General features: G+C 49.9%; 1 protein-coding gene across 1 annotated transcript in view; it reads right to left on the bottom strand.

The window, feature by feature from the left end:
* The window catches only part of CELSR3 (cadherin EGF LAG seven-pass G-type receptor 3), a 40,238-nt gene that overhangs the window by 1,724 nt on the left and 12,889 nt on the right, over positions 1–25,625 (bottom strand). The window contains exons 6-36 of the mRNA XM_027836902.1: positions 25,044–25,201; positions 24,641–24,804; positions 24,180–24,305; positions 23,762–23,931; positions 23,362–23,547; positions 21,991–22,101; positions 21,216–21,387; positions 20,717–20,858; positions 20,418–20,538; positions 19,815–19,998; positions 18,470–18,571; positions 18,175–18,189; positions 17,400–17,494; positions 15,872–16,081; positions 14,462–14,666; positions 14,163–14,318; positions 13,808–13,976; positions 12,995–13,162; positions 12,458–12,584; positions 11,924–12,130; positions 11,591–11,765; positions 10,130–10,242; positions 9,651–9,732; positions 8,946–9,070; positions 8,623–8,739; positions 8,376–8,521; positions 4,095–4,210; positions 3,704–3,877; positions 3,100–3,315; positions 2,089–2,412; positions 1,359–1,893 (exon numbers count right to left, since the gene is read on the bottom strand). Coding sequence (XP_027692703.1) covers positions 1,359–1,893; positions 2,089–2,412; positions 3,100–3,315; positions 3,704–3,877; positions 4,095–4,210; positions 8,376–8,521; positions 8,623–8,739; positions 8,946–9,070; positions 9,651–9,732; positions 10,130–10,242; positions 11,591–11,765; positions 11,924–12,130; positions 12,458–12,584; positions 12,995–13,162; positions 13,808–13,976; positions 14,163–14,318; positions 14,462–14,666; positions 15,872–16,081; positions 17,400–17,494; positions 18,175–18,189; positions 18,470–18,571; positions 19,815–19,998; positions 20,418–20,538; positions 20,717–20,858; positions 21,216–21,387; positions 21,991–22,101; positions 23,362–23,547; positions 23,762–23,931; positions 24,180–24,305; positions 24,641–24,804; positions 25,044–25,201 — 5,111 coding nt within the window. The remainder of the gene's footprint in view (positions 1–1,358; positions 1,894–2,088; positions 2,413–3,099; positions 3,316–3,703; positions 3,878–4,094; positions 4,211–8,375; positions 8,522–8,622; positions 8,740–8,945; positions 9,071–9,650; positions 9,733–10,129; positions 10,243–11,590; positions 11,766–11,923; positions 12,131–12,457; positions 12,585–12,994; positions 13,163–13,807; positions 13,977–14,162; positions 14,319–14,461; positions 14,667–15,871; positions 16,082–17,399; positions 17,495–18,174; positions 18,190–18,469; positions 18,572–19,814; positions 19,999–20,417; positions 20,539–20,716; positions 20,859–21,215; positions 21,388–21,990; positions 22,102–23,361; positions 23,548–23,761; positions 23,932–24,179; positions 24,306–24,640; positions 24,805–25,043; positions 25,202–25,625) is intronic.

Below are 25,625 nucleotides of genomic sequence, written 5' to 3'. Positions count from 1 at the left end.
ATTCATTTTGTTTGATTATATATGTTTCTAATAGTTTTTTTTCTTGCTTTCTCAATGAAAGGGGACAAGAAGGTGAGAGGAAGAGACTTTGTAGCTGAAAATAAAATTGAATTTTAAAAAAAGAAGAAAGATTTGAAAATTCTGATCAATGCAATGACAAACCATAATTCCAGCTGACCAAAGATGAAGCATGCTACCCACTCCTGTCAGAGAGGTGAGGGACTCAAAATGCAGAATCACATACACATTCTTGGACATGGCCAATGAGGGAATTTGCTTTGACTATACATATCTGTTTTGAGGGTTTTCTTGTTCTTTCTTTCATTCATTCTTTCTTTTTGATTTTTGTTCAATGGGAGGAGGGAAAATGGGAAGGAGATGGGTGGGAGGAAGCCTGTTAACTGAAAAATAAAATTAAATCTAAAGAAAGAGGTCACTGGAAGGTCAGGTTGACTAATGAAGTCACTGGCAAGGAGACAAAGGTTGGTCAGCTTGCTTCTTGCTCCCCAGCAACACTAGGGGCCTCCTCGAATCTCTCTCCTTTTCTAATGTGGAGGCCTTGTCATGATCTGTCCCTCACCGATATCCACCTTCCATTTTTTTTTTTTGCTTTTTTGGTGAGGCAATTGGGGTTAAGTGACTTGCCCAGGGTCACACAGCTAGTAAGTGTCAAGTGTCTGAGGCCAGATTTGAACTTAGGTCCTCCTGACTCCAAGGCTGGAGCTCTATCCATTGCGCCACCTAGCGGCCCCTCCACCTCCCCTTTTTGAAAGCACTCCAAGCTCTGTTTTGGATTCCTCTTCTCTCCTTTCTGTAGACTCTCTCCTGATGGCCTCATCAATTCATACGGTTAGGTAGAGATGGCTCCCAAACATATATATATATATACTCCATCCTACTCTTCAGACTTCCAGGCCTGCATTTCCAAGTGCCTGCTGAATAATAATAATAGCTTACATTTAAGGTCTGCAAAGCACCTGACACTTATTTTATCATGACCCTATCACTAAAATACTCCTCTGCATGCAACATGTCCTAAGCAGAACTCATTACCCTAAACTTCTCTCAGCTTTCTGATTTCTGTTTGGGATCACCTTCTTTCTAATCACCTAAGCCTGAAATCTCCAATCATCCCTCACTCTTCCCTCTCCCTTACCCCCTATATTCAGCAATTGCCAGGTCTTAGATATTATATACCTTCAAAATATTCCCTAGAATTACAAAACTTCAGAACAGAAAGGAGGGCATGGTATCCATCCATAAATGCCTTTTGGAGGGAGGGATGGAGGAGTGGGTGGGTGGCTGAAAGGATGGACAGGTGCACACAATGGTTCAATGGCTCTTGGTCCCCTACTTACTCTGAATCTGGTGACAACTCTGAGATGCTATGGGATGTAGCTGAGCGAGGTGTGGAGTGCCCCGGTGCTGAGGCTGTGGCAGAAGGCGTAGCGGTGGTGTGAGGGCCTGAAGGCGTGCTGGAGGACTGCACAGAGGAGGACAGAGCTGAGGAGTTGAAGGAGGCCAGAATTGAGGAGAGGATGTCTAACTGTTCAGTGGAAGGGGCCCTGCTTGGACAAGCCGCCACGTTCTCCCTTGATGGGAGCCGCCTAGAGAGTGGTTCCAAGTTTTCCCTTGATGGATGTCGACAAGGCCTCAGGTCCAGCTGTTCTGGAGAGTTTGAGCTCCTAGCCAAACAATCCAGCTGTTCCCGAGACCTCTGACTTGTAGGCAAAAGTTGGTCTCTGGAGCCCCTGAGGTGGGGCAGTGGGCTTGGCCACTCTTGACATGCCCCAGAGTCCAAGGGCTCCCTGGACCCAAACCGGGTGGCCAGGGCATCCAGATGATCCCTGGGTGGCTGCCTTCGAGGCAGCGTGCTACCGCGGAACCTTGGCTCTGGGCCACCAAGACAAGCTTCTAGATGTTCCCAGGAGCCATGTCGGCTGCTGGAGCTCTCCAGATGTTCCCGGGAGCCATGGCGACTGAGAATGGTCTCCAGATGCTCCCGGGATCCATGGCGGCTGGGGATAGTCTCCAGATGCTCCCGGGAGGCGTGGCGGCTGGGGATGGTCTCCAGGTGTTCCCGGGAGCTATGACAGCTAGGGACCCTCTCCAACTGTTCTCGGGAGCCATGGCGGCTAGTGGAGTACATGGGAAGAGGGGTGGCCTCCTCCAGCTGTTCCCGAGACATCTGCCGACGAAGCAGCAGATCCAACTGTTCCCGAGAGGAGTAGCGACTAGCTGGCTGGGAGAGGCTACCTGTGCCAGAATAGATGCGGCCATAGGAGGCAGCCGGTACTGCCCGGTGGCCCAAGGTAGAGGACCGGTACCAGGACAGCTCAGGAGCCCCTCGAGCACTGGCAGAAGGCAGCCCATGGAGAGCCAATGGGTACTGTAGCCGGTTTTTCAGTATACCTGAGGGTGGAAAGGATATAAGCTAGTGGCACCACTGGGGGCATGCATGCCAAAGGGACAACAGGGCCCCAGAGGGCCACTTCAGGGGGTGAATGTCAGGCTATCTACCAACCCCCCTCAAAGGCAACCTGGAAGAAGACACTTTCAGGGAATGGGAAAAGAGTTTTCAGAGGCACTATGAAGAGTCCCAAGTGTCTTCAGGGGTACATCTGGTAGGGTATCCTAGAAGTTTCTGAGGAAGGCATCTTAGGGAGCTAGGGGGGAAGGTCTGGGACTCTGAGGGGATGATTTTAGGGGGAGTTCTAGGAGGAGAATTTGGGGTAAGAGGACTCAAGGATCCTAAGGGAAGAGTCAAATCTAAGAAATCCCAAGAAGAGTCTAGAGGTGAGGAAGGGTTGTTACTAAGAGAGTATTAGGGTATGTGTGTAGGAGTTAGGGGGAATCTGAGGGAGTTCCAAGGGAAAGACCTGGGTGTTGGGTCTAGGATCCCATAGGGAAAGTCTTTGGAAGGGCACCAGGACCAAATCTTGGAGCCGATCTGGAGGAATCCTGAGGTAGACGGGGTGGTGGGAGGTCTGCAGAAGGGTCTGTGGGTCACAGTGGATGGATTTGGTAGGAAGAGGATTCCCAAGAGGAAGATGGGAGGGTTCGTGAGGGTTAGTCTAGGGAACTCCTCAATCCTCTTACCTTTCCTCTGTCGCTGGGTGTGGCTGAGCTGGGTGTGGCTGATTGTGTTCTCATCCCCACTAGTCAGTGCCAGTTCTGTCTGGTTATTGTTGGCTGCGTCCTTGCTGGTATCCAACCCCAGGCGACGCTCAGATCCCCAGGTCTGCAGGGAGCAGGGATGCCCCTCACAATCCCCCAGGGCCGGCCAGTAGGACAGTAGGTCATTACCATCCACGTCTGCAGGTGGGGATTTGGATTACACTCTGACCAACACTATTTCCTCATGACCCCTAACAGGTCCTCCTCACCATGAGTATAGCTCAGCTGAGGGAATCCAAGCCAGAGAGGAAAAACAATAATCCCAGATGGGATAGCCATAGATAGAGAAAGGCCATGGATCCACAGGGGCCACAGAAAGATTCTACCAACAGTAACAGAGATTGGGGAGGGCAGGGAGGGATGAAGGGGAAGGAGAGGGGCAATGTGGGAGAGGAGAACTGAGACTAATGACTTGTTTGTTGTAAATGATTTGAGAGAGTTCAAAGGGTTTTATGAGAGCATCTAGGCATGAATGGTATTATCTTTGGGAGGCCTGCGGGAGGCATTTGGGAGTCACTGGGGTCACCTTTGGGAGTGCTGCTGGCTGGCTGGGTGAGGAGCCGTTCACTGTGGGCCGCCCGTCGAAGAGGGTGCTGGAATCGGCCATGGGGCCGGACGTTATCCTCACTCTCTGAGGATGGGATGGACAGGCTACGATCTTCCTCCAGGGACAGGTCACTGTCTGAGTCTGAGTCCATGCCTGGGGAACAGTGGACATCAGAAGTGACTAATTGAGAACAGAGGCTAGAACAGACTTGGAAGATCAGGAGTAAGAGGGAACTGGACAGGGGAACCAGGAAGTCTGAGGAAAAAAATGGCATTCCCAATGGAGCTTTGGCTCTCTCAGGCCTGCTTCTGATAGATAGGCACTCTACTTACAAAGCACTTCCTGAACCAGCCATTCCCCAAAGCCCTACCTCCCCCAGCATCTCGATGGAACATGGCCACATCCAGGTCTGTGGGCCCACCATGGGCCAGGAGGCTCTGGTCAGTGTGGTCGGCAGCTGAGCCATGTTTTGCCAAAACATTCTCCCTAGAGGACAGAGATGACAAGGCAGGGTAACTGATGTGGCTGACCTTATTTACAGGTTGTTTTAAATATTCCTCATCTTTTTAGCAAAGACCTTATCAGAGAATCCCAGAAGAACCTCAGTGCTGGGAGGAACCTCCAAGGGCATCTCTTCCATCCCATGCCTCAGTAGGAATCACCTCCTCAACACTTTTTTTTTTTCAGGCAATTGGGGTTAAGTGACTTGCCCAGGGTCACACAGCTAGTAAGTGTCAAGTGTTTGGTCTGAGGCCGCATTTGAACTCAGGTCCTCCTGACTTCAGGGCTGGTACTCTATCCACTGCGCCACCTAGCTGCCCCAACACTCTTGATAAGTGGTTATCCAGCCTCTTCTTGGAGACTTCCCTAAATCAGAAAATCTGCTATCTTCTTAGGCATCCCATTCTACTTTGCAACAGCTCTAACTGTTAAAAAGTTTTCCTTTACATCCAGCCAAATATTAGAAGGCAGCTATCAAGTCAAATAGTATTTGCTAGGTTCCTAATATGTATCAGGCACTATGCTAAGTGTTATCATGTGTCCCCTGGGCCGCAAATTCTCCATCCCTGCACAGTCTTCTCTTCTCCAGGCTAAACATCTTCAAGTTTGTTTATTTACTTTTAACATTCTTTTTTTTTTCTTTTGAGTTCCAAATTCTTCCCCTCGCTCCTGACTCTCCTCCACCTGCTGAGAATGCAAGCAATATGATAACAAATTTCCAAGTCTTTCAAGTATCCTTCACATAGCATGTTCTCCAGGCCTCTGACCATCCAGGTTGGCCTCCTCTGGGTACACTACAGCTTTCTAAATCCTTCCTGAAATGTGGCACACAGAATTGGACCCAAAACTCCATCCACTGCAAAATAATCTTTTTTTTTTTTTTTTTTTTTTTTTTACTTCTGAGAGCCTGTCATTCTCTACAGAGGCTGTTCCAAACCTTCTATTTCCTTGAGCCTAAAACTTCACCCTCTACACCTTTCAGTAGATAACCTTACTTCCTCCTTTACTGAAAAAGATTGAAAAATCACTTGCTGTGAGCACCTGCTCTCTCGAGTCTTCCTCTAAACTACTGTCATTTATAATAAAAAATGCTATTCATCCCCAGAGAAAGAACTGATGGAGTCTGAATGCAGATTGAAGCATACTATTTTTACTTTCTTTATTCTTGGGGTTTTTGGTCTGTGTTTTCTGGCTAATGGTGAAATGTTCTGCATGACTGTATATGTATAATCAAATTGCTTGCCTTCTCAAGGAGAAAGGGAGGGAGAGAATTGGGAACTCAAAATTTTTAAAAACAACTGTTAAAAGTTTTTGTTTACATGTAATGGAGAGAAAGAAAATCATACAGTAAATCTCTGTCCTGTCTCCCCTTGTCTCCCTCATGGTCAGTTCCACAGGGTTAGGTAGCCTTCTTCCAAGACTAAGCCCTCCATTTAGTGTCATCCCTTCCTATCTCACTCTAGGCTTTGCTCTATCCTTCTTTCTCTTTCACTTCTAATCTCGACCTCTCACTAGCTACTGTTTCCTTTCCCTCTGCCTACAAACATGTCCAGGCCTCCCTTGTAAAAAAAAAAAAAAAATCTTCCCTGAAGAGCTTGTCATCCTATTAAGCTACAATTCTCTGTTTTCCTTGACTGCCAGACTTGTATAGAGTATTATACTACTGTACCCTTACTCTCACTCTTCTCTCAGCCCCCTGTCATCTGGCTTCCATCCCTACCATTCAAATGAACCTGCTGTCTTCAGTAAACCTCTCTCTTTAGTAAACTTCCTTCCTAATCAACAATTCCAATGGTGTTTTTTCAGTCTTCATCTTCCTTCAACTTCCTAGAGGATTTGACACTGCTGACCACTACCTCCTCCTGGTCTCTATGCATCTTCATATGTCCCTATCTTCATGTCTGTGTCCATCAGGGAGACCTCAATCATCCTCTCTTCTGCACCTTTAATCTCTCCTCACTACAGAATCTTCCCCTTGGCACAAACACATACAGATCCCTCTGACCCTAAAAACCTTCATTCTACTTTGCTGCCCCCTCCCTTACAAAAAGAAGGTGTGGCCTATGTAGGACTTGACTATCTGTCTAATACACCCACACAACTAGAGATATGAACTCTCGGATTGAGAGAGAAGGGGCTAATCAAGGATGCATCAAAGTTGATGGGGTCCAGTGAAAGAAGTGCTGGGAGAGGGTTGAAGAGTTCCTTTATGCTGGAGAAGAGATTGTGCTGGGCTTTCTCCCGAAGTAAAACGACATTCCAGAGAAATGCTAGTCCCTGCCTCCAGCCTCCTTCCCCTTGTGCCCATCCTACCTAGCCTTGTCAAAGTGATCATCATAATGCACCATGATGACCTGCTCAAAAGACTTCAGGAGCTCCCCACTACCTTAAATGTTGAAATATGAGTTCTTAATCCTGAAATTCAAAGCCTTCCACAATCGGGCTGTGTCTCATTTAGCCCGTTTTATCTTCCACGGCTTCCTTTTGTCCACATCCCGCTGTTCCCCAACCTCTTTCTGACTTTTTGACCTTGTGTGCACTGGTATTCATCATTCCTCATGGCTAGGGTCAGCTGACCCCCAGTCCCCCTCAATCTGTTGAAATCCTCTTCCTTCAAGGCCCTGCTCAGGAGCCCTTCATGAAGCCTTCTTTGATTTTACCACCCCCTCCCCAACCTCATCCCCAGCAAGAAGAGAACCCTCTCACTGGAATCTCATGACTTTGCTTCATCCATTATGCAGTTAAACATACTCTAACATTCATAGTCACTTGTGTCCAAGTCTCATCTTCCTACTAGATAGCAGGAGGCAGCTACAGTATAGTCAAAAGAGTATAGGAACTGGGAGTCAGAATCTGGGTTCAAACCCTGGTTCTGCCACTGTACGACCTTGGGTAAATCACGTCCCAAACTGAGCCTCAAAGTACTAATCCATAAAATGGGGATGATACTTACACTACTTTCCTTAGAGGGAAATTATCAAATGAGATAACGCATATAAAATACTTTTAAATCATAAAGTACTATACAAATGTCAGGCTAGGTGGTACAATGGATAGAGCACTAGATTTGGAGTCAGGAAGACCCAAGTTCAAATCCAGCCTCAGACACCAACTAGCTGAGTGACCCTAGGCAAGGTACTTAACCTCTATCTGCCTCTGTATCCTCAATCTGTAAAATAGGGATAATAATAGCACCAATAATAATAATAATAATAATAGGGATAATAATAATCCCAGGGTTATTGTGAGGATTAAATGAGATAATTATGAAGTAGTTAGCACAGTGAATGGCACAAGTTAAGCACCATATAAATAAATGTTAGCTATCATTATTATTATTATTACTTCCCAAGGTGGTCGTGAGGATCAAATGAGATAGTATGCATAGTGTTTTGCAAACCTTAAAGAACCATATAAATGCCACCTTGTTGTGGTTGTCGTTGTTAGTTACTGTTGCTGTTATTGTTGTTATTGTTATCAATTCAAGCCATTTGAAGGGAGGAAATGTCTTATTTTTCCATCATTGTATATGCAGTGCCCAACACAGGGCCTGGCCACATTCATGTATGTTGAATTGAATTGGGGGAGAGGGGGCTCAGATGTAAAGTTGTGCCAGATAAGCAGTGGGTAGTTCACCCAAGTGGCTGACCCTGTGCCTGGACAGGTCCCAGGGCTCTCTCTAAATTGGCTTTTACTTTGTCATGGACAGTAATAATAAAAATAACTTATATTTGATGGTGATTTAAGGTTACACATACAATATTTGATTCTCACCATAACCCTGGAAGATAAGTAATATGATTATTATCATCACCGTTTTATAGATGAGAAAATGGAAGCCCAGAGATGGGAAGTCATTTGCTCCAGGATGGGAGTATATAAAGCCTTTGTAAAAATCCAGACTGTGTCTCAGGCTGAGCTAAGGGGACAGAAGGAGACTTTCCACATTTCGGCCAGGAAACCTACCCAGGCCCTTCCTCAGGGAAGCCAGAGTAAGAATTCCTGATCTAGTAAGGGATAGGAATCAATGACACCAGACATTCTTCTAACCCTCAACTCTGAAGTCTAGGAACGCCTCAGGACTCCTGACATTCCTCACGCTCTGGTCCAACCTGCATGGAGTGCCAGATTAACCCTGTCCCTTCCGTACCTGAGGAGGCCACCTCTGCCCCGCTGACTGTCCTGTGTCCTGGCTGACCGAGCGCTGCTGACCGAAGACACCGTGGAGGCGCCCAGAGTGATTCGGATGAGGCCACTTTCCTCAAACAGGGCTGTGTTATTGCAAGCACCAGGGCCCTGTGAGGGGGGAAGCACGGTCAATCAGGACCCAAAAGCCTCCAGCACCCCTATGTAGTGACATAGCACTACCACCGCCAGTGCCCCCCAGATCGCCTCACCGGCCCCGGGGTCGGCCTTGCCTCCTCCGTTCCTGCTTTCCTGCCCAGACAGGCGGAGGCCCAAGCCCCTCGGGTCTCCTCATTCAGGACACAGAACAGCAGCAGCACAGCTGGGCCCTGAGGCAATGGTAGAGGATGGGAGTAGTCAGTAAAAGGGACAGAAAAATGGAAGCGAGAGGGATATTTGGAGGAAGGGGAGTCTGGGGAGCAGTAGGGAAGCTTAGGAAGGGGGTAACTGTGACAAAGGGGCAGGGCAGGGCAGGGTTCCATCCTTCTCTATGTGGTAGCCAGCCCTCTGGCTTCCCCTGCAGGTCCACGGTCACCTGAAGGCCACAGAACCCAGCATGGAGGTAGTGGAAGGCCAGGACGCTATGGTTGACTGCCAGCAGACCGAAGAGCCAGGAGGCACTGATGAGCAGGAGCAGCAGGAAGGAGCTGCAGAGGGTCACATGTGGAGGAGACACAGAGACAGGAAAAGATGGAGAAGGAGACAAGAAGAAGGGCACAGACAAGGAGACACGAGCAGGGCCACAGAGACAAAGGGAGGGAGAAGAGATAAGGACAAAGAGACAGAGAAAGCCAGGGAAAGAGATAAGGATGGGGGCCAAAACCAGACAGGGACAAAAACAAAGAGAGACAAGCCAGGATAGGGACAAATGAATGAAGATAAAGATAGAAAGAGAAACAGAGGCAGAGATAGAAAACGACAAAGACAAGAGGAATAAAAACAGATGCCCAAAGAGGTGAATTTGTACCAGAAGAGTTTCCTTCTAGAGAGAGGCATCTAACGGGGAAGTTGAGGAAGCAAGGAGGAGAGTCCCATGGAGGGAGGGAGGAGAGTGGACAGGGCAGGTACAGTCTCTTTCCTAAGTCACAAGACAACAACCTTCCTTCCTTCTCCCACTCCCCCAAACCTCCCTCCATGGTGATATGTTCTAGGCCCTGGTCACACCTGTCATACCCTCTTACAGCCCAGCAGGGCTCAGTCTGGACCGACATTGCCCCCACCCATCCCCTGATATCAACTCACAGCACAGACATCCTCTTGGCCTCCCTCTGCCCAGGGGAGCAGGACATCCTTGCCACCAGCAGGAACAAGACCCCATTCATCTGGCCACACAACACAGGTGGGGCATGGAAACAGATAGATGGGGAGCAAAGACAGAAGCAGAAAGGGCACACAAGAACAGAGAGAGGATAAAGTGATGGAACAAAGACATGGGGGAAATAAGACAGCATCAGTTGGATATGGAAAAATACAGAAAGACATTCAGACACAAAGGGTCAGGTGTAGCCACAGAGACATGGAAAGACAGGGAAAGATTCAGAAAGACAAACAGTTGGAGAGAAATAGACACACCTAAGTCAGTGTTTCCTCTCACCAAACACCCAAAACCCCCAGCCCCAGCCCAGACCCCAGGGGGAGCAAACAGGTAGGTGTCAGAATGAAGGATAGAGTTAGGGTTGGGGGTTGAGGTTGGGACTGGGGGGTACTTCAGGGCCTCACCGAAATGACCAGGACAATAGGGCCAGCAAAGCTCCAGACCAGTTTATCATGGATGGAAATCCAACAGAAGTCCGAGTTCCCGTAGCCCCCAGGGTCAAGGCCTACTGCAAGGCCTGGAGAAAAGAGGGCTCAGAGCAGGAAGCAACTCCCTCCCCACAACCCCTGACAGGCTCATCTACAGAAGGAAGACCACAGTGATGGGGGGAAGGAAGGGAGAAAGTAAAGGAGGGGCAAGGATGGGCACAAGGAGCCCAATAGGATCACATTCCACACCCACTGTTCCGCTACGTCAGAGAGCTGGGACTTTTCCTCCTTCCTGATCAAGGGATGGGAGTGTAGGCATCTCAAAGAGGGAGAGAAAGTCTAGGGGACAGACTCAGGAGACACAGACCTATCCTGACCAATCTACTAATATTAAGATCGACAATCCTAATGGATCAAATGTGCTTTGTCATTTATGGAAGCCTGCCCTAAGAATAACTGTCAAGTAGACAGTGAAAGGCTTCTCAAATCCATTTGTTAGACGAAGAAACCAAGGCTCAGGGAGGTCATGGGATTTAGAGATTCAATACCCCCATTTTACAGGGTCAGGAGACCCAGACCTCACTGACCTTTTTAAAAGGGCTCTCCTCTCTCCAAGTTCCTCTGGCCCCAGCTGTTCCTCCATGCCACCTACAGTCCTGAGCACCTATGGGAAGTCTGGGGCTTGTTCTGTGGGAGATCTGAGGTGAAAGGAGCCAGGTGTGTGAAGGGAAGCCTGGGCTTCATAGACTTTAGAGATGAGCTACTTAAATATCCTCATTTAGAGGAGGAAACTGAGGCTCTGAAAAGGAAATGGATCTGACTCAGGTTCCACAAGACACAGAAAAGCTGGGATCTGGACCCAGGTGCCCTGGACCAAAGGGTGTCCTATACCCCACTTGGCGATCAAGGAGCCAACAGGCCTGGGAATTAAAGAGAAGAAAGCAGGGCAACATGGGAGCCCGGGGTTCAAGCCCTTCAAAGAATTACAAGACGGCAGGAGGCCTCAGGGACCCTCTTGTTTTCCCTGAGGGCAGTGTCCAGGTCTCTCCCTCAAATGCTGTGTCTGAGCTGGTTTGGACAGTGATGATAGGTGGGGGCCTCACATCATCTGGGATGGCTAGGGGATGCTGCCTTTGTTACCCACCAGGTAGGGACAATACCCAGGGCAATATGTGCTATATGTTAGAGTGAAAAGAGCACTAGACTCAAAGTCAGAAGACCTGGGTTTGAATCCCACTTCTCTCTTTAGCTGCATAACCTTGGAGTAAATCACTTCTCACTGGGCCTCAAGTTTTCCTAGTCTACAGAATGGGAATAATAATTCTTGTGCTAAATGGGCCCTACAGTTGTTGAGGGGAAAGTGCTTTGTAAGTTTTATGTAAAAGCACGTGCTATAATTGCTCTGATAATTCTCAGGGGAGAAGGGGTTCACTTTACCCAGAAAGATAGCTGGAACACCCCAACCCAGGGCATAGTAGAAACGCATTGCCCCAAGGTCCACGTTTCGAGCCTCTGCCTGCATGCGATAGAGGTGCAATCCCTGCACAAAGAGCCAGGAGAAGGTGCCCAAGAAGAGGTAATGTAGGACAATGGCAATCACAGTGCACAGGAACTAGAGGGAGGGAAGGAAAGCAGAGGGTCACCTCAGCTCCGTAGGGTGGACCCCCGCTTCCTCTGCCCACCTGTCCCCCAAACTCCCCACCATCACCACCAACAACAGAGCCCCAGGCCTCAGGTGGCTTCCGAGCTTTGGACCCCCCAGCTGAGCACCTGGTTGTGGGTACGGTAAATCCCCAGGAAGAACAGCAGCTCAGCCAGGCCAAGTGCAGCTGCCACGTTGGCGTGGATCCCACGGGTGTTAGACTTGAGGCCTCGAAGGCTGAGCAGGACAGCCACAGTCAGGAGCAAGGAAGCCACAGTCACTGACACAGTCACATGAGTAACTACAGCCAGGAGGGCCAGGTCACCTTCCAGACGCTGTGGGCATGGGGAGGGCCAGTCAGAAAGGAATGGGACCTTATACACAAACCCAGGTATAGCTTCTGGGATGACCTCTACCCTCCCCAGTCTACCCACCCTTGGTTTTGTCTCCCTAGCCTGACACCTATCCCTCAATTCTTTCATAGAGCAAACCTTCCATTCTGACATAACGTTCCCATTAACACAGTCTAACCCCGCAGAATTTAACTGAGCCCCCTCCCACCAAGAACCATGAGGGATTCAGACAATCATTCCCCACTCCCATCTAACTCAGGAACAGTTTGGAAAGTTCTGTGACATCCAAGAAAATTGATGTCCCCATACCTCTCGATGGGAGGCATCCATGAGCACCCCAAAAGTACCAAGCCGGGAACACTGGCAGCGCACATGGGTACCATTTCTGTGCACAAGCTCACAGTCACGGGCTGTCCACACACCCCAAGGGTCACTCCTGTGGAGAATTACACATGGGTTCAGCAGCCAGATGCCCAGTAGCAACTAAGGGTACCGTGCCTGCACCCAGACTGGGTGGGAGAGAGGGACAAATGTGTGCACCTTTTCATGGGCCATCCCAGCACACTGACTAATAATAAGATCAAAGAATCTAGAATTATAAGAGCCCTTAGAAACCATCTGATCCAACCTCTTTAAAGGTGAAGACCTGAGGCTGAGCAAGGTTAAGTGGGTGCATGGGTGCTGGGCTGGGCATCCCCATGAGCTGGGCCAGTTCTACCACACACAGGCTGATTCTAGAGTGGGAGGGACAGGTCCTCAAGGGCTAAGCCAACATCATCATTCAACAGAGACGGCTCTGAGGGGCACCCCAGGGGAGTTCCCCGGGAAGAAAGGATGCATCCTCACGGGCTAGGCCTCTCCCACTGCACACAGAGGGGTTTGCTTCGATTTGCCGTCTGCAGCAGGCGGAACTCCAAGGTGACAGGGGACTCTAGAACGCCCTGCAGGAAGCTTCGCTCCCTGAACACAGACACGCTGACCACTGGAGAGTTCATGACTGGGTTCCGGGGGAGCCTGAAGGAATATTATCACCCAAGTCTTAGAATTGTCCTGCTATGCTCATACCTACCCGACCCCCAGTGACAGCCACAAAGTCTCACAATCATCTAGTCTGACCTCATTGTATGGGTGGAGAAACTACCTCAGAGAGCAAAAAGGATTTCATCAACTTCTGAGCTTTCTCAAGCATTTAATCCCATCTATAGAGGAACACCCCCTACTATATCCTGGCAGTAGTGATCATGAAGCCTCTGCATAAACACCACAACCTCAGGACCCCAGACATTCTCAGAAAAACAGACATTCCCATTCAACTCCCTTCCCTCCCCTTGACCGCCACCATATGAAGAGGCAAGCTGGACAAGCTGCTTTATAAAGAACACTCAGGGAACAGCTCTAGAGACCGTGGAGTCTATATGTCTAGAAACTGAGGCCCAGAGGTCATTCAGCAAAGAAAAGAACCCAGATCCTTACTCCAAATTAATCAGCCTTGCCACTATACCACACTGATAAGGGATTAGGCCCCAGACTAGGAGTGTCCTTAGGGAAGAGATCTCTTGCCCTGACACCCTGTTCTGCTGGGACCCAGGGTCCAGGTGGCCCCAGACACGACCCACTCAGCCTCCCCTTTAGAGCAAGCCCTTCAGCTGGCCCCCATACCTAACGCTTCGGCGTTCTGCCTGGTAGCGGGCAGGGAGCAGCCCTCCCAGGGTTCGGTAGATGAGGAGGATGACAATGGTGAGCCCGGGCTCTGCTTCCAGGGGCCCCCCTCGGCCTGCCACGCTCTCTGCCGTCCCATTGGCATCACTGCTGCCACTTGTGGGCAGAACTGGGGGAGGCAAAGGGTAAGCCAGTCAGTGACCCTCCAGGACAATTAGCCAGACAATTAGACAACCCCACCAGTACCACACAATCAGTGACTTCCAAGGAAGGTGGTGTTCTGTGGGGGTAGACAGTGGCCTGAGAAATCCTCTTCCCGGTCAGTGCTGCTTGTGTTCCCGTTTAGGGGACTTACCTTCTGGCTGTGGGGGCCGGGATACTGGAGGGGGCAGCACTACATGTGTATGAGGGTCCCAGGCATCTTGGCCCCGGAAAAGGCTACCGTGGTAACGAGGATATCGATGGCCCCCCACAGTGGGAACAGGAAGTTCCATTCGATCAATGCTGAGCACTGGGGGGGCAGAGGAAGGGAAGTGTCAAAGGTCACTGGCCAAAGTTCACCTTCTCCTCTCAAAAGAGTATCCCTTCCCCTCCTCCTCCCTCAGTGGGAGCTCCTGACCCCCCACCTGCCCACCCACTGGAGTCCCTGCTTACTAATATTAGGCGCCACCAAGCCCACGGGGTTCAAGTACGTGAGCTCCATGTTCTGGGCCAATGTCGCTGTGTACTCCTCCAGCTGCTCAATGAGGCCTGCACTGGCCCCCCGGGCTGGGGTCCCACCTAGGGCTTGTGGCCATGGAGAATCCCACAGCTTACGGGTCTCAGGGGCTAGCACAGCTGAGCCAGCCCAGAGTAGATTCTGGGGATGGGAAGGTTATGGTGAGGAGGGCTCTGGTGACCTTTTCCTACTCACAACCCCAGGACTACTCAACACAAGGAGCCCCAGAGTGAGGGCCATTGAAATACAGTGAACAGACTGCAGGATTTGGAATCAGGCAAGCTCTCAGGCACTTAGTAGCTATGGGACCCAGGGTAAGTCACTTAGCCTGAGACTTAGCTTCCCCCTCTCTAAATGAGGGATAATAATATCCATGACTACCTAGCAAGTCAGTTGTAAGGATGAAATTTGATAATAAACATAAATAACTGTAAAAAGGCCACAGAAATGTCAGCTATCATTGTGCGACCTCAGGCCAACCCTCCCCCTCCCTGGGCTAAAGTTTCTTCATCCATAAAGTCAGGAGACTGGACCAGGCCTTGAGGTCTCGCCCAGCTCTAGTTTCCCTGATCCCATGACTTTACTATTTCTGTCTGTAGCTCTGCCCTTCATCTGGTTTCATATGTTCAAAATCTTGTGGTTCTCTGTGACTTTCCCCTCCCTTATGTATCAAGCACAATCAAGACTAAATCAGTTCTGTCAATTCCACCTTCATGGTATCTCCCGAAACGTTCCTCAGACAGAGGCCTAGAGGGAGGCAGTGACCTACCCAGGCCCCCAGGCCATGTTTGAGATGGAGCTGGGCCAAAAGTCCCCAGTTCTGACTCCTAGCTCAAGGCCCTTTCCCTCAAAACAAAGAACCCACTGGGACAGGAAGCAAGAAGACTGATTTCCCTAAAGCAAAGCTCTGAACACTGCCTTAAGTGGGGTTAAGTATCAGAGGAGGGTCAAGAGGATAGAGATCAGCAGTCTTGGCTTGTGGTGAATAGAGTCAGAAGTTAGTGGAGTAAGAGGCCAGTAGGGTCATCCCACTGAAATAGGCTTCCTATATAAATGTGGGGATATCAGTTATGGTGGAGAGTCAGAGATAAATAGATTCTGAAGTCAGTGGGGAATGGCCAGAGTCAGCTTGTTCAGAGATCATTTTCTGTGATCCTGCTGGGGCAGGGGGGAATTGTGGTGACCAGGATGCTATGGAGGTGGGTTCAGACAGTCATCAGTGGGGTTGGAGGCATGTCTAGGATCACCTTACTAGAGTTCTATGGGATGTCAGCTGGGTAATTCAGGGATCATTGGGATTAGGTTGATGATCAGGGATCGGGGTCAGCAGGGATAGCCAGGGTCACCTCATTAAAGTGGGCATCCTGTGTGGCCGTCAGCCCAAAGCCCTGCTGATGACTCTCGAAGGTCAGGAGCCGGCCCAGAAGACGGGCAGCGATGTGGACATCATTGCCGAAGTACCGCTCAGTGTGGCCAGTTACTGCACGAAGCCGTTGGGCCAACTTCTTGGCCTCAATGGTGTCCAGCTCCGTTTCATTGCGCTCTAGATCTTCCAGCTGCCCAGGAAGAAGCAGAAGGGACAAAGTGTCTCCCTGAAGCTCCCCTTTTGTTCCTCCCCATCTCCACCTGGCCTGAGGATTCCCAGAATCATCCCACTTCTACTAATCCTCACATACCTACACCAAGGGGCACAGAGTAGGGACCACTGGTGGACTGAGACTATGAGTAGGGGTGACACTGAAGGATCCCAGAACGCCTTTGCTAGATAGGAAAGTAGTAATCACCTCACCTAACTGCTTTATGTTACACAGAACAAAATTGACTCAGAGGAGACAGGGGGATCTGCCCAGAGTCACAAAGCTAGGATCTGACCTCATTCCAAATGAGAAATGGCTGCTCATTCCACAGGAAGGAAGGAAAAAGGGAAAGAAAGGAGGGAGGGAGGAAGTCTTTATTAAGCTCCTAAGTGCTTTAAAAATATAATCTCATTTGGTCCTCAAAACAAACCTGGGAAATAGATGCTTTTGTTTTACAGCTGAGGAAACAAGTAGATGGAGGTTAAGTGACGTGCCCAGGTTCACAGAGCTAGTAAATGTTTGAACTCAGGTCTTCCTGACTCCAGGAATATTCTATATTCTAATAATATTTTATCCACTGGGCCACCTAACTGCCATAGACAGGGTTCTTTGTACAAGAGTATATTGCCTCTAAATTGGGAAGAACGTCTGTACAATACTGGGGTCCGCTATTAGTGTCACAAAATCCAGAGTGGGAATTGCCAGTAGGACCATGGAGGGAGGGTGTCTGTGGAGTTGGGGGGGAGAAGGGAGGGAACTAGAGGGTTTGCGGAGGTCTAGAAGTTTCTGGTGCTGAGCTGAAAGAGCCTATTCATAGTAGCATCAGCTTTGGGAAGGCAGACCCAGGAAGGAGGAGTCATGCCAAGTTCCAGACAGTTGTAAGGTATTAGGGAGCTGTGGAGGATGCAGGGGGCTGTGAAGATATGGAAGGGGTCTCTGGGGTTAGAGAGAGATGTATTACTAGCAAAGGCTCACCTCCTAGAAAACTGGAGAGAGTCTGAGAGTGTTGAGGTGGTTGGGGAGCAAGCATTTGTTAAGTATCTCCTGAGTGCCAGAAAGCGCCCTGTGCTAAGCACTTTACAAAGATTACCTCACTTGATCCTCACAACAACCTTGGGGAAGAGGTGCTGTTATCATCCCCATTTTACAGATGAGGAAACAAGCAAACGGAGATTAAGTGATTTGCTCAAGGTCACACATCTGGCAAGTACCTGAGGCTTCCTGACTCTAGTCCCAAAGTTTTACCCACTGTGCCACCTCATTACGGGAAAGGTGTGTGTGGGGGGGGAAATACTACCAGCAGGCCCAGCTCCCGGAAGGCAGGCGAGGTACAGTTGAAGAGGTCTGGCTCCAGCCACCCCTTGTCCTCATCACAGCGTCGGATGGCGGCACCTATGCAAAGGCAAGAAGTCATCACTGTCAGAGCCCCAGGCGGTGGGCAGCCAGGTTCCCAGGCACTAGTCACAAGTCAAGGCCCCACACAGTTCGGGGCCAGAGAAGCCAGTGACCTCCGACAACTGACCCCTCCAGGTCACCACAGGGAAGCTCCACCCCCTGTTCCCCTAGAACCTCCAGGTCCAAAAATCTAGGGCTCCTGAAGCCTGGTGGCGCTATAAATAGAAGAGGATAACAAGGTGCTGGGCAGGGAGGATTATAAGCATTATAAGTCAGTTCTCAATCACCTATACTAACCCAGCAGGGCAGAGGCAAGAATGACCCCAAGCTAGCAGATAATTAAAAAACCATTTAGAATTGAATTTAAGAAGCAAGGAGGTATAAGCAAATACAAACACGCTGCCCCTCCCCGAACACACACATCCACTCTCAGACACACACAGATACCCATTCCCTACATAATCCACACCACATTGTGGATAATTGAGAACCAACTAATTTGTTAGTGCCAAGAAAAGCAGGGATCTGCAGAGACTTCAGGCAATTCGAAGAATTTAGGCAGCAAGTGGTAAGGGGGGAGGGTTGCAGGCAGGACTTCAGCCAGCAAAGGAGTCTGCGAGGACCTAAGGCAGCAGGAGAGCCCTAAGCATCCCTGAGCACAAAGTGGGGGGACTTACCTGCTCCCCGCAAACCTGCCCAGGAACCAAGAGAAATGGAAAAATGACAGGTGAGGGGGCTAGAGGCAGCAGAGGTAGTAGAGGAGAGGCTCTAAACCAAATTCCCTCAACTCCCATCTCCTCCTCCCTTTCCTACCCCCTCAGAGGAAATGTCCCCTAAAGCCTAACTTGTTACATATTATGGGCCCTACCCAAGTAGGCAGGATCCCAGGGCCCTATTCTCCCCTTTCTCTGGCTGTCCCCTCCCTCTCCCAGGTCCCACTAACCCCTATCACTTCCAACCACAGTCACTTACCCAGGGAGCCTTTGGGGCAAGGCACTGTGGCCAAGAGCCCAAACTTGGTCTGTGGCCACCACACACCACCTTTCAGTGACTTGGGGCATCCATCATAGAGCACTGGGAAGGAGAGAAGAGAAAGCTAAAACCAGGATCAGAGAGGACCAGCAAGACTTGAAGTAGTCACTGACAATTCTTCAGAGTCCAGTGCCCCCCAGAAAGCTTAGCAACAAGCCCTGATTTTGGAGTCAGGAGATGTGTCCTCCAGGTATTAGCAGTGTGACAACAGACAGGTCACTTGACCTCTCTCTGAGACCATCTTCCCCCATCTGTCATAAGGAGACAATTACACTTGCACTACCAAATGCACAAAGCTGTGAAGAAGAAAGCGCTTTGTAAAACAAGTCTGTTTCCCAGCTTAAAGATAAGTAATGATTACAAAGAAAACAGTCCTACTCAGGTTTACATCTAAGACTGGGCTTTGATATGCAGACAAAGAATAATAATAGCATCTGTAAAGTACTTTAAGGCTTGCAAAGTATTTTACAAATGTTAACTCATTTGATCCTCACAAAACCCTTGTAAGGTAGGTGCTAGTATTACCCCCATTTTATAGATGAGGAAACTGAGGCTAAGAGTAGTACAGTAACTTGTCCAGGGTCACAGAACTACTAAGTGTCTGAGGCAGGATTCAAATTCAGGTCTTCCTGACTGTGCCACCTCACTAATAAAGGTAATGTTAAGACAGATATCAAATTATACCAGTTTATTTCCCTGGATCTGTCCAAAATAGGAAGGCTAATGTACATGATCTCTAAGGTAGTTTTCAATACTTAATGTTCTAAATTTCTATATTCTAACATTCTGTGTTCTGAGGTTCTTTCCAGCTCTGATAGGTTACGTTCCATGTCCCTGGCAGGTTTGTGCTGTAAGGTCCTTTCTTGCTGACATCCTACAGTTCTTTCTATAACAGATGATCTCTATTGTCCCTTTCAGCCCTTCAAATCCTCAGATTCTTTCTCCTTTTGAAAAATTTTATTTTAAAGCATCATCTTTGTACATATTATCTACTATTGTTCATTTGGCAAAGAGAGCCAAGATCCGTGTGTCAACAGTGAAAGAAAACTCGTATTTAAATAGGGTCTTCTCAAAGCAGAGCTGGCATTTTGGAACCCAGGCAAAGCCTTCCTGCTCAAGATTGTGGCACATTACTGCCACCTCGTGGCAGCACAGCTGAACTGCCTGAGCAGTGATTTGAACAGCGGCCAATAAAGCCGACTAAATTCCATCTCCCACCTCAGACCAGCGTGTAGAGCCATATCTAGATCCCTAAAAGCAGCTGTTTGTGGAAACCCCAGCTCACCCCGGCAGCCGCTGGCGGTGACCTCAGCAAAGGGGCTGTCACAGCTGTTGCATTGCCGGCCGATGACTCCAGGCCGGCAGGGGCACTGCCCGCTTTCCTGGGAGCAGGAGCGTGAAGAGGAGCCCACAGGATAGCAGTCACAGGGGAGGCAGGTGTCACTCCCCCGGGGTCGGTAATGGAACTCCTGAAGGGGGGACGGGGTCAGGGGCCTGGGGTCAGAGGTCAGGGCTTAGGGAAGGGGTCATAGGAGCTGGGGTCAGAAGTCAGGGCAGGTATTTGTGATTAAGGGGTCAAAGGTCATGGGCAAGCTGAAACCAGGAGCTGAGGATTGGTGGGTCAGAGGAATGGAGGTCAGGGCCAGGGTGTTCAAATCAGGAGTCAGAGGTGAGGTGCAAGGGTCAGGGTCAGAGGTCAAGAGTCAGAAGAAGAAAATCAAGATATGGGTCTAAAAATTGGGTCAGGAGTCATAGGTCAAAGTAAAACAAGTTCAGGGATCAAAGGAGGAGAGGATACTGGTGGTAGCCATGAGAGGCAAGGGGTCAAAGGTCAAGGTCTGAGGTGAGGAGTCAGGGTCTGAAGCACAGTGTACCCCACCTCATTTACCTTACAATAACACTGCCCGTTGGTCTTGTTACAATCTGGATCGAAGCCCTTGTTGACATCACAGTTGCAGGGGCCACAGGCTGGGCTCCCCCACCAGCCCCGAGGACATTGTTGGTCCATTCTGCAGAGGAATGGGGAGCAGAAGTTACACTGAGAACTTCCCCTGACTGTCCCCCAACAACAGAATTCTAGTTCTGAGGTTTATCTCTGGGCTCTCCGGGCTAGCGTTTCAAGAACCACTCCCTGCCTCCAATCCTCTCCTTCAGCCCCAAAGACACTAACCCTCTCAGCCCTCTCACCTGTGCTCACAGTGAGGTCCAAAGTGGCCATCTTCACACTCACAAGCGTAACCATGAGGTGCTCCCGCCCGCCGCTGGCAGGAACCCTTGTTCTTACATGGATTCAGGTGGCAGGCATCCACACAGGCCTTCCCATAGTAACCTGGGTAATCAGAAGGGTTTCAGCACACTAATCCCATCCTCAGGATAGTAACATCAAGGCATTTGGTGGTTGTCCCAAGTCATAGGATTTAGAGTAGGTGGGGACCTCAAAAACCATCCAGTCCAACCCCCCATTTTTAAGGGAGGGAAAACTCAGGCCCCAAGACGTCAACTGACTCTCCCAAGATTATGTAGAAGATCCAAGTTTTGAACCCAAGTCTCTCTGATTTCAAATTCAGTACAGTACACTGTCACTCCCTGGATCCTGTGGTCACCACTCTGGACCAGAACCCCAGGGCACCTTCCACACTACCCTGGTAGACACCCCCTCCCCCACCCAGCCCTGAGGAAATCCTACCTGGGTGGCAGACGCAGGAGAAGGTCTGCCACTCATCCCGGCAGTCAGCATGCAGAGGGCAGGGCTTGGAGGCACAGGGGCTAAGTACATTGCAGCCTGGATCTGCATTCATCTTACTACTGGGTGGAGGGAGGGCTGGGGCCCCTGACGGCATGGTGCCCAGCCACACTCCCTGCCAGAAGATGGGTTACTGGGGGATATAGCACTGTACCCCAGATTCTGCAGCCACAAAGCCTACCTAAGCCCCAAGTGGGAGCAACTGCCCTGATCCCAAAAGCCCCTGGATCGTCCCCTGCCCAACATCTTCCCCAAACATGAGATTGAGAACCACCCCGTTCCCAAAATGAGACCTCTAGGCTCCACCAAGAATACCCCCAAGCCCCAAAACCCCTTACTCGAGAGACTCCTAGATTGACCCCTTCCATTCTCAGCAAGAGCGTCACAGCACTCAAAACCACGTCCCATCCCTACTCTACCAAAAGCTCCCCTCAGAACCCAAGACTCACCCCCCTAGTCTTGAGCACATCTCCCCCAGCATTGAGGCGCAGAACCCTCTCCCCAACAAGATTTCCTCCCCAAAACAGAGTCCTCTCCTACCCATTCTGACATCACACCTATCCCCCAGACTATACCAAACCCTCTCCCACAAAGCCTGTGCTTCCTGCCCCCAAGGTTTCTGGGTCACCTGATGCTCCTCAGACTCTCCCTTCCCAGATCGATTCCCCTTCAGTACCCCATGGCTTTGGGGGGGGAGGGGACTAGGTAGGCTCCTTACCTGGATACATCCATCAAGGCCCCGATGGACATCATGGGCCTTCAGCAGGCCCCCAACGTGGAGGTGCTTCACTTTTAGCCCATGAAGCTCACTCCCCACTGCCATGGTGTCCTGAGTGGGGAGGACAAAGGAGGGAGCTTCAGGTCAGCATAAGATTAGGCCATACAGCACCAGGAACAGAGCTGGGGGTAAGGGGTGACTGGGGAATGAGGAAGAATAACTCTGAATGCCCTTCTGCTCCGAAATAAAAAAACAAACAAAAAAAACCTCAGACAGCCCAGATTGCCTGGCTCCCTATCCCCAAAACAAACAGGACTGACAGTCTAAAACCTAAATACGCTGGCCAGGGAGCGACCCCACAGTCTAATTCAGATTCTTATCATTTCTTACTCGGATTATTCTTTCAGCCTAACTGGTCTCAGCCTATGTTCTCTCCTCAATCCACTGCACACACAGCCAACCTCTGTGATGCTAATCCTCCTAATGCCCAGCCAGGCCTGGCCACATCATACTCAGAGGATTCCCACAACGGCTCCAGCCTATATTCCTAGCCTCTCTACAGTTCAGCCACACAGGGCCATTCTCTAATCTCGTCCATCTGTCCATCTTACACCTAGTCACACAATGGGGATATTTCCCCCATTCCTGGAGTCCTTTCCTCTCAGACTGGGCAAGGTGAAAGCCTTCTCTTCCTTCAAGGTCTGTATCAGATGCTGCCTCTTCTATTCTGTCCTCCCTGATTACCCTAGCAGCAGCCCCTCCACAAACTGTCCTAAAGCATTCTGTCCCATTGCATTTTTGCTTATTGTACACTTATTTGAAAATAAGTCTTCTCCCCGTCCCCTATCACAGTATAAGTTCCTCAAGGATGGTATTTCCTTTTTCAACTCCATAGCTTCAGACTGAGCACCCAAACCTGAACAGAATAAGCATTTGTTGAATGAATGAATGAATGAATGAATGAATGGAACTCAGGCAGTTCTTGCAAGGAGGGGGAATAAGAGACCAAGATCCTCCCCCACCTCCAGGGGATAGTTACCACCCTGGTGTTGCTGGATCTTTGACAACCTTCATGGAGTTATTAGTCTCTTCTGAAGACAGCTTATTTATTCCTTCTCTCAGGGCAACCTTTGATACTTTTACAACTCAACTCTCTGCCCACCCCTTGGAGGGAGAAAGGGCTAGTGGTTACAGTAACTTGAGGGGCCATTGGGTTATGAGAAACAGGAACATAGAGGAACCCAATAGGGCCAGTGAAGAGAGGGCTTACTCGGGATCCTGAGTGACCATGGGAAGTAGGTCCCAGTTAGGATGAAAGACATGTCATAGGGGCAGAGGATAAAAAAGGGTGACAAGGAAGTGGCCTCAGACCTGGAAGAGGCCAAAATCCACTGTGACCGTGAGAAGATAGTGCCCAGACCGCCCAGCTCGTCCATCCTGCAGCTCCAGACGGATGTCATGCCACCGTCCATCACTGAGTGTCACTTGGTCCAGCAGAAGGCGGGTGGTTCGGTCAGAGCCCCTGTCCACCACCAAGGACAAGAGTCCTTTTTCCAGCTGTGGAGAGAGAAAGCCAATCCCATGGTGGGTGGCACGTGGCAATACACAAATCTGGACATTCCTATTTACCACAGGATAAGAATGAGGAAAAATTAGTATTGGGTATCTGTACTCAGGAAGGGTCAGGAGGATCACAACTAGCCTAGGAGGGAAGGCTGTTAGCTAGCCTAGATGGGCAGTGATGGTTGGGGATCAGGAGTCATGGTCACACCTGGCACAGGAGGGAATTGTGCTGTCCAGCCTGAATCTGCAGCAAGACCCCATGTGGTACCCGTGTCCGGAATGCCAGCCCCAGGTACCAGGGCACTGAAATAGTCACTTCACTCCCAAAGTCCCAGCTCAGGGCTCCATTGCCACGGAAACGATAGGGATGGACCATGGCTAGGAATTAAAAGAAGAAGGAGGGATATCCAAACCATCTCCATTATGGTATGGGTTTGTGGTTCCCCTCTCTGTTACTTCTAACAGTCTTTGCCCTGTAACTCCCTCCTCCTATACCTGAGCCCACAATATCCCACCGTCCCACCAAAATCGTTTTCCATACCCCCATGTCTCCTATGGCCTCCATCCTGAGCCTGTGGCCCCTGCCCACCTCCACTGCACCTCCCTCTCCCAGCAGCATCCCTCACCAAGCCCACAGTCTTTTCCCCCGAAGCCCACAGGGCAATCACATCGGAAGCCAGCCCAGCCATCAGAGCAGGTACCACCATTCTGGCAGGGGCTGGAGACACAGAAGGCACGCTTGGCCTGGCAGCCTGGGGCAAGCAAGGAAGCAAAACACAGGTATGAAGAGGGAACCATTTGCCCTCTGCTTGGGTTCCCAAGCTCCTTGGGCAGGCCCCCAAACTCAATTCCTATGCCCCCTTTCTAGGTGGGGGAATAGGTGATAAGGGGGACATAGATTGATAAGAAGGGTGTTAATAGAAGTCAGTGCTCCATAGGGATTTGGGGTTACTAAGCAGGTCCTAGGGAGCCATACTGGAAGCAGTACCACTGTTGGCTATGATAAGGGGTTGAGATAAGATTATCAAAGAGGTTCCAAATAGGGTTTGAGACACGGGAGTTCCTATGAGTACAGATGAAATCATACCAGGAGTGGTGCCATTGTTGGCCACAAAAGCTGCCATATCCACACGGCGGCTGTCGATAAACAAATCTTTCATGCAGCCTACAAACTCCTTGTGGGACACAGGGAAATTCTCAGGCAGGTTGGGAACACCACCCAAGAGCAAGGGTCCAGTCAGATCCAGTGACCTAAGGAGGAGATATGAGACACAGGGCAGTTCTGGGAAGGCCTGCCCTTCTTGGGGCTGATCTGGGCATTCCTTGGGAAGAGATGGATGGGAAGATGATGAGGGGACCAGGTTTCCACTGGATGTAGATGCAAAAGGGGAAATTAAGGAGATAGGAAAGGAAAGTAGGAAGTTTAGGACTAGGAAGACAGGAAATAGGGGATAGCCAAGAAAGGCGGGAGAGATAGGCAGGAGGCTCACTTCTTGGAGCTGGTCTGGACACCCTCAGCTGCACATGAGTAGTTGCTGATCTCAGCCCCAAACTGCAGGGCCACGGGGGTGTCACACTCATCCACGCTCAGCACAGCCACTTTGTCCTTGGAAGGGCCCTGAACCCCTCCTAGAGCACTGGTCCGGGGCTGAGGGCACAGCATTATTAGAGACTCAGAGGAGTCCAGAATGAAAGAGACAAGACACCCCACCCTCTGGACAGGTTTTCCCTAGAACATCTGTCTTTGTCCTTCACACCCCATAGATGTTACAATAACAGCAACAACAATAGCTTCCTTTTCTATAGTAATTATTACTATAAATATGTACTGAGTGTTCCCAGGTACTGGCCTAGCTCTTCACTGTCCCCACTGAGGAGCATTTGGCTCTGTTATTGATGAGTATTCTTAACAAAGTGTGAAATTGCCTTGACAAGGTTACCTCCTTGATAAGGTGTGAATTCCTTGCCTTGTCCTAGGTTGCTCCATTGACACCACATGAGGATGACTGATTGATTCATAGTCAGTTCATACACCTGGGCTACACCTTTGGACTTGGCCTTTAAAAGGGAGA

This window comes from Vombatus ursinus, unplaced genomic scaffold (genome assembly GCF_900497805.2).
Source record: "Vombatus ursinus unplaced genomic scaffold, bare-nosed wombat genome assembly UNPS02014820.1, whole genome shotgun sequence".
In the NCBI taxonomy this organism is placed as follows: domain Eukaryota; kingdom Metazoa; phylum Chordata; class Mammalia; order Diprotodontia; family Vombatidae; genus Vombatus; species Vombatus ursinus.
The sequence above is the reverse complement of the archived record's forward strand: the minus strand, read 5'-3'. Positions and strand labels throughout refer to the sequence as shown.